The following is an 8294-nucleotide window of genomic DNA, read 5'->3' on the forward strand; positions in this document are numbered from 1 at the left end:
GAAAATATCCCCATTTTCCTATGCCAAAAGAATATCGAGAGGAGAAAATCATAGAAGGCATTGGAAACATGATTAGAAAATTTGTGAAAATATCTAAAGTGACTAAGCGAGGACACTACACCTCATGTAAGGATATGTGTGTATATGAATATCTCCTTACCACTTTCAAAATCAATCAAAATCTCCTACCATGATGAAGTTTAGCAACAACCTTTGGATTATGAGCATGTATTGTTTAGATGTCATAGGTGCTATGAATACAACCATCTCTTCAAGGATTGTCCCCTGAATCTCACAGAGGAAACAAAAGAAAATCAACATAAATTAGACCATGAGGGTTTTCAGAAAGTCCAACCTCATCGAAAAAACCCTCAAGCACAAAATATGGCAACGCCATAGGAGCCTCTTCAGTCTGTTGATTTTTCCTTAGGCCCTAGATCTGGTTTGAGGCTAATCACGTACACAAGCACACTAGAAACCCTCAACTTACAAGCATTTAACAGCCACCCTGTTTTCCCATCAATTCACACATTCTCTCTCAACAATCATGGAATGCTAATCCATTTTAAGAGATCTCCAGAAAAAAATAACACAACTTTGAACAACCATAACATTTGCTTGTAACATCAGAACTGTGCAATATGAACAATTCTAGGGCTCTTAAAAGATCTACAGATTAATGTAAAATAAACTCAATTCTTGGTTTCTCAATTGCGAGATACAACCTTGGCATCTTATTTAAAGTACTTTTCATCTCTATACTTTTAAAATAGAATAATTATTTATGCTTACATCTAGTATTCTCCTCTATAAAAGGAAATATTCCTTTCATACATGCAACATCATGGGCCTCAGTATATTCATTCATGTGTCTCACCAAGATACACAATCACAGAAATGAGAAATTACTTGTAAAGTTCAAACCATAACATTTGCATGTAACATCAGAAGTGTGCAATATTAACCATTATTCTGGGGCTCTTAACATATCTTCACATTCGTGAAAAATAAATTCAATTCATGGTCCCTCAATTGCAAGGTACAACCTCTGCATCTTATTTAAGTATTTTTCAGCTCAATACTTTTAAAATAGAATAATTATTTATGCGTACATTCAACATTCTCCACTATAAAAGAAAGGATTCCTTTCATACATGCATCAAAGGCCTCAGTATATTCATTCATGTGTCTCACCAAGATACACAACCACAGAAATGAGAAATGACTTGTAAATTTTGCAACTGACATCAGTTCTTGATAAAATAAATTTCTAGGCGTCAGTGTTTCCCTGGCCAAAATTACAGATAAGAGATTGAACACCTGAAAATAATTAGCATGCATACTGTTATGACTCGAGATAACTGGATATGGTGAATTAACCAATGTTGCGAAAATCATTATCAGGAGTAAATCAGCGAGGAGAAAAATTGTAAAAATCGGGAAAAAAAAATCATGATTTTTCTCAAAAATTCATGATTTTTTTACCAAAAAATTGCGATTTTTTTATGTTATCGTGATTTTTACAGCACTGAAATCAACACACTAATACCAAGCAAACACCTAGTTCCATAACATCTAGAGAAACAAGAAGATGAGAAGAATGTTATTCATCTAAGAATAGTTAGTCACAACAGACTAAGTAGAATGCAGTTATAGTTAAAATAGATCTAACAAAGAATCCTTTAAAAAATTTATACCTTGGAGAAAAAGGATCCACACAGCTCTGGAGCCCTATACCATCTTGTGGCAACATAGTCCTGCACTTCATCAAATATATACATCTTAAAAATGGGAAATTTACTAACTAAAGTACAACAATCAAAATCAAATAGAGAATTCAACAGAAACCCTGTCAAACCAGATATAACAATATAGCAACTTATTAGATTTGGATCTGTATAATATAGATTTAAAATAGTATACGGTCCAGAAGATTGTTGTGGGCATGTCATTGAAGGCAACTCTTGCTAAGCCAAAGTCACATATTTTTAGCTTGCAATCAGCTTTTGCCAAAACATTCTTCGGTTTCAAATCCCGATGATACACATTGGCTACAAGAACATAAAGTTGACAAATTAGAGAATAGAATTCACATTTCTTCTTCCATACTAAGTTCCATGAAATGGGAAGGTGCTTCACAGTCACAATAGATTCTTAAAAACACAGTTAAAACTTAACATGAATATTTTAACAGGATCGATGTCCTAAACCAGATACCCTTTAGTACACAAACGAGAAAGAAGCATATGCACTTCACAAAACACTAAAATATATATTTTTGGAAGTGAATAAAGCACAATTGCAATGTGCAACTGCTTGAAATGATTTGTAAATACAATGCATGGGGCAAATACAGAGATCAAAATTGTGAATCCTCAAATTGACTAACTCTTGCAGTTAGAGATGAAAATTTGAGCATTTGAAGATTGAACCATTATTCTGAAGGATTGATTTCTAATGACTGAATCAAACTAAACTGGTTTGAGGGTTAACCGGCCACATATGTCAAATTGTGGTAAAAAAATTGATCCTTAGACTTGTGAGCAATTACAAAACAACAATGCGCCCCCGATGCCTATAGTGGACATTACCATGGTGAAATAAATAGGGACTTCAATCGAGAGTATAAATAGCTGATGTGCCAGAAAATGATTAAAATAATTATTGTTTAATAACTTGGATTACTCTGATTTCGTCACGAATGCACATGCAATCAATGCACATGCCAAAGGTGTTAAGGTTGTCGTGGCAACAGATCTGCTGTCTTTGACAATGTTGAAGCCTCTAGGGGAGTTTGGAGCAGATATGGCCATTGGATCTGCACAGAGGTTTGGAGAGGTTTGGGGTTCCAATGGGATATGGAGGGCCTCATGCAACTTTTCTGGCTACTTCCCAAGAGTATAAGAGAATCATGCCGGGTAGGATTATAGGAGTGAGTATCGATTCAAATGGCAAGCCCGCTCTTAGAATGGCGATGCAGACTCGGGAGCAACATATTCGGCGAGATAAGGCCACCAGCAATATCTGCACGGCACAGGTAATATGCATATCACAACTTTGCTGAATAGTTAACAGAATATATGGATTAGTATTTGCTTTTGATACTTAACAGAATTTATGGGTTAGTATTTGCTTTTGATGGATTTTCCTCCCTTATATCAAAATGAACTACGCACCTCCGCTAGTAAGCCAATGACCTTATGGAGACTCCGCTAGTAAGCCAATGACCTTATGGAGAGGCCAAAGGTGAAACCTTTTACCCTTCATCTTGCTCCTTTATTATTGAGGGTTGCTGATTTTGGAGAGTGTCCCAGGTTACCAAGACTGCTATGATCAAAATTGTAAGCAGATGAATTACTATGATCGAACATTCATATGATGTTGGTGTAGACCAAAAACGTAGGGCTGTGTACTAAGCACATAAAGGCTTTTAAGATTTGAGCCCTGGGTTTAGCCAGCTCTAAATCCAAATAAAATTCCCACAGTTGAGATGCACCAGTGAAGGACCAGAGTATGTAATGTAACAACAAACTTTCTATACCGTTTTCTTTAAGTATTTGAGCTTTTATTTCTCTATGGTTGCATGTTGCCTCAATTTTCAATGTTTCTTCAAGTTTTAACTTCAGTTGTTTTGATGGTCAATGAGGGTCTCTAGCTTAAAATGTTTTAATTTTGATTTTATACGACATATTTGGACGAGTATGGCTTTGATCATTGAGATCTTTTTGTACGCAGGCCTTGCTAGCAAACATGTCTGCGATGTATGCAGTATATCATGGTCCAGAAGGGTTGAAAAGGATTGCAGAGCGCGTACATGGTCTGGCAGGAGCTCTTGCAGTTGGATATTGCACTTGGATTGTCAATACATCTGTAATGCAGAAATACATAGAAAGAAAAGAGCATACAGAACGATCTCATGGTTCAGATTGTTTTATCTATAAAACTGGAGGAAGGCAAAAAGGAAATAGGCTAGCCGCTATACATACATATTAATTTTCACACAGTAATTATGCGTTAAAAAATAGTGAGAAAAAATTAAAATTAGACAAATCCCCTGCAACATAAAAGCAAAAATCACAATCTTAACAGAACAGTAACCGAATATTGCCTACTCACATAAACAACCCATATATCTAGTGAATATAGTTAGCAATGAGCATGCATACACCCTTTCCCAGGTTTAAAGTTTAAACTTATTTAGAAATAAGAATATTAGCAAAAGAAAGCTACTAGTATGTATGTACTTCAGAGCTCGTAGAAGCTGGTACAGGAAAAATTGATAATCTTCTGGCGTCAAGTCATCATTTGCCTTAATAACCTGGTGTAGATATGATTCCATAAGTTCAAATACCACATAAATGTCTTTGAATTCCCGCCTAGAGGGCGGTAACATAATGTGCTTGATTTCGACAATATCAGGATGCCACAGCAGCCTCAGAAGCTTAATTTCACGTAAAATCTGGGTTGCATCAGAAATATGTTCAAAGATATCATTTATTTTTTTTATTGCAACTTTCTCCCCAGTGTGAGTATCAATTGCAGAGCATACAACACCGTAGCTCCCTTTTCCTATAACCTCCTGAATCTTGTAGCGACTTGCTTCACCATATTCAGTGAAAAACTCAACCTCTGTAGGGGTCTGCATCAGGTGAATTACATCACAATCAGATTTTAAAACTTACATCATCTTCATAAAATGTGATCTGTGATAGAAACCTGAATATTTGAGTAAGAAGCAGATAATAAGATCTAACAGCAAGAAAAATATTAAGCAGAGCAAAATAACAGGTATGATCTAGGCCTGAAATTTCCATGGCCAGATTTTCTCCCAGATGAAAGAAAGCTAACAACATTCCCTCAAAAGCATGAAAACGGTATCGAAATTGAACTACTGTGAGTAGTGACAATGCCAAAGGTTGCTTCAATGAACACTAGTAGCTAAAACATATACAGGAGTAGGAACATTGGGTTTGAACAAGCCTATGTAATTCACAATTATGAGCTATTTCATTATTGGGACACCGACAAATAAATTATTTTCCAGCTAAACCTCAAGAAAAGCATTATCAGTACCACACATGACTTAATGCCTATGACCTCATTTAAAAAATGTACAGCTATAACTAAAAATTTGAACGGAGGCCTGAACCAAACTTCAAAGTATTACCCGAACTGATTTATCTTCGTGGCAAAGTAGGATGTTCAGTTAAAATTTTAAACGGAGACCTGAACCAAACTTAAAAGTATTGCCCGAACTGATTTATCTTCATGGCAAAGTAGGATGTTCAGTTAAAATTTTAAAAACAAACTGAATGAGAAAGATTTGCCATCCTTTGTTCGAATACAGTATCAAACCAAAAAAGTGGGATCAATTTAAGCCTATAAGGAACTAAACATGCAAAATATGAGACGATGGAACTATCCTTGCCTCAAAATAGCAGAAAGCGGAATTCCCTAACATTTGGGTGAAAATTTAGTGTTCTTCAAAGAGGCATGTGAAGCATAACTGGAGGAAAATAATATTTTGCCTAAGATTGTGAAGGTGAACACCCATGAATTGATAGTCAATGAAAAGGTCCAATGCATCAATCACCTGGGTAAAATAAAAAACAACCACAATAAGCTGGATTCTTTAGGTCAACGCATGTCCAGATGTCCATATCTCTATATAGTCTGTTATAGCGCACATATCTTTGTGATCAAATTCATGATTTAAATGACATAATTGATGAACAGATTTCGATTTTCAAGACTGAATGCATGATTTTCCTTCTATAATTTGAATAGATGCAAACAAGGAAATGCGACCCTGCACAATGTGGCCTGTTCTAAAGGGGAAATGCTTTAGGTCAAGAAATGGAAGGGAGTCCGAAACATAAACACAAATATTGAATCCAATGTAAGGTCCAATCAAATGCCCTTCTAATGAAAAAAGGGGAATCAAAGAACACAAGGCTGCACATATCTGAAGACCGGATCCCATTGCATCTCAAAAGATGAATATACAGGATGCAGGGTAAGATCACAACTCAATAAAAACAACGAAAAAATCAGGCCTGGCACCACTCACAATGTAAGATTTTACACCAGGTTTGAATACCATCATGAAATTTTACCAATGGGTTTTAACCGAGATTTGAATAGCGTCTGGAATAGAAAAGGAAATGAAATTTAAAAATAACAGAAAACTCCAGATCGATCTTACAGTGGATCCCATTGCACTTCGAAAGATAAATTTATATCTGCTTATTACGTTATCGGAAGCAGGGCAATAGTACCCTTGGATCCACGAGCCAGTTGTGACCTAACAACGAGGCTAAGTAAAAGAGCGTCTTTTTTTTTTCTTTTCTCAGTACTACAAGTAAAAGAGCGCCTTATCTATTACATGTAATAGCCAAACAACAACTTGCCCGGCGTCAGCCGCAGCGTACAGTAGAAGAAGAATCACAAATTAAACCCATCTCAACCCTCTTTTACCTGATTCAACCATCTATATGTATGATGGACACCCATTAGCAAAGGATGAGAAAAGCTTCTATCTTTCTGTCAGGACACTCCAATGCAATCTCTGGAGACTATTTTTCATCCGATTGTTCTCAGAAAGGATAGAAAGCCTCCGAGAGAATGGAAGTGACCCACCTGATAGTTGCTCATCTTCTTTACATAGCTGGGATGGATCATCTGCAAGTTCCCCATTGCTGGATCTTCCCATGCCACTTATTGTTTGAGGCCCTGCAACAATATAATATTATTCCAAACAAAACCATTAACAACAAACATGCGTACAGGCACACATCCATCTATCATGGAAGGAAACCGTAACAGCGACTGGAACCGGAGACGCCACTTACCTGGCAATGCGACATCGCCACTGGCCAGGCCTCGTGTTCAGACCGATGGCTTGGCTCGTCACTCACTGATCTTCAATGTACTCGATCGCAGGGGAAATATTGAAAAGAAATACACATTGGGGTTTGGGAACTGAGGGTCTTAAACAGACGGGTAGTCGAGAATGCGCGGCCCTCCCCATCCTCCTGGCCCTCCTCTGCAGAAAAAGCTCGTGCAGCACAAGACGGACTGGCTAGGTAGATGGACGGGCTGCGCTTTAATGGATTTTTGGATTTATTGATTTTTGGATTTTTGGATTTTTGGACGGCAGAGAATTGTTGAATCGTCTAACAATAGATCTAACGGTTAAGATTAGGACAGGGAGACATTTAGGGGAGTTCATTTCAGAGAGAAACGCCTTACGGCGTAAAAATATCCATGCATGATATGTGATGAGGATCATCGGACACCAGATTGTCCACACAAAGCTGAGCTTAAAAAATTCTTCAAGAATACAAAGACCTTATCAGTATTAACTGATCCGTTTCCGAATCCAGGAACAAATCTGGTTGACAGTGGAAATGCTTCCCCATCGCAAGTGCTAATGTTGTCGGTTTCAAAACAGCAAAATGATGCTTTGATATTGACAAGGAACAAAGATTATGGGAATCCACAACTGTCGAACAACAAGGATAAAGATCAACCTAGTAGTTCGACAACAACTTCGACAGAAGTTGCGTCGCCCATCATTCCTGAACTGACAATAAAACCGCCAGAGAGAGTAGTACACAAATCGACATTTAATCCTCGTGCTAGAGCAGCACAACATTATAATATAGTGGAAGATTTTGCCCAATCGCCATCCGCTATGTCGACTCTTGAAGTACTACAAAATTGCCCATCCCAAAAGCATGCTTTATTATCAGCCATTGGTGGGATAGAACCAAAGGATTCCAATCTTGTATCCTTCGATCATAAAGGATACGATCCTCAATTACCAACTCAACTAGCTTTCCTTGTTCAAGTGAAAGCCCTCAACAAAATTGTTCATCGAACAATTATTAATGAGGGGGCATCTACATGTATTATGTCGATGAGTTGCTGGAAAACTTTAGGATCTCCAATCTTGTTGCGATCTTCGACGACATTAAAAGCATTTGATGTACGAACATATACCCCATATGGTATTCTACGTAACTTGAAGGTTGAACTAAGAGGGAAAACAGTAGAAATAGATGTTGAAGTAATCGACGGAAATCTCGATTACAACATCCTACTAGGAAGACCATGGATATATGCTATGGCTGCTGTTGTGTCGACCTATTTTAGGAAGATTTCATTTCCCTTTCAAGGAGGGATTACAATCGTCGATCAACAAAACTTCCTCCCCAATGGTTCTCAAGTTATGGGAAGCATTCCTATGATCCATGGAAGCCCCCATTCGCTTCAAAATATCGAAGTAGGCC

At 37.4% G+C, this 8294-nt stretch overlaps 1 protein-coding gene and 1 pseudogene across 3 annotated transcripts; one reads left to right on the plus strand and one right to left on the minus strand.

Moving 5' to 3' along the window:
- Positions 1-1128: 1128 nt before the first annotated feature.
- Positions 1129-7058, minus strand: LOC149199409 (mitogen-activated protein kinase 15-like). Of its 2 annotated transcripts, none has more exons than XM_089399392.1 (5): positions 6852-7058; positions 6640-6732; positions 4245-4639; positions 1698-1757; positions 1129-1320 (listed from the first exon to the last, which is right to left on the minus strand). In XM_089399392.1, the coding sequence occupies exons 2-5, from the start codon at positions 6694-6696 to the stop codon at positions 1299-1301; spliced, it is 534 nt and encodes a 177-aa protein (XP_089255518.1). In that variant the 5' UTR covers positions 6697-6732; positions 6852-7058; the 3' UTR covers positions 1129-1298. The 2 variants fall into 2 exon arrangements, with proteins under 2 accessions (XP_089255518.1, XP_089255519.1); XM_089399393.1 differs by having other exon boundaries at positions 6478-6732.
- On the plus strand, positions 2657-3993 carry LOC149199410 (glycine dehydrogenase (decarboxylating), mitochondrial pseudogene; annotated as a pseudogene). The gene is made up of 2 exons (XR_016253992.1): positions 2657-3037; positions 3736-3993. The product of XR_016253992.1 is annotated as a glycine dehydrogenase (decarboxylating), mitochondrial pseudogene (transcript).
- Positions 7059-8294: the final 1236 nt, after the last annotated feature.

Source organism: Pinus tabuliformis, chromosome 2_1 (genome assembly GCF_031772625.1).
Source record: "Pinus tabuliformis cultivar Carrire ecotype Pingquan chromosome 2_1, CPIR1, whole genome shotgun sequence".
Taxonomy (NCBI): domain Eukaryota; kingdom Viridiplantae; phylum Streptophyta; class Pinopsida; order Pinales; family Pinaceae; genus Pinus; species Pinus tabuliformis.

Excerpts from the sequence above, each read along its gene's own strand:
- LOC149199409 (XM_089399392.1), bottom strand. The coding sequence starts at position 6,696 with ATGGGGAACTTGCAGATGATCCATCCCAGCTATGTAAAGAAGATGAGC. Across the intron at positions 1,758-4,244 it reads CAGCTTCTACGAGCTCTGAA|GACTATGTTGCCACAAGATG; the intron begins GTACATACATAC and ends GATGAAGTGCAG. Across the intron at positions 1,321-1,697 it reads GTGGATCCTTTTTCTCCAAG|GTGTTCAATCTCTTATCTGT; the intron begins GTATAAATTTTT and ends AATTATTTTCAG.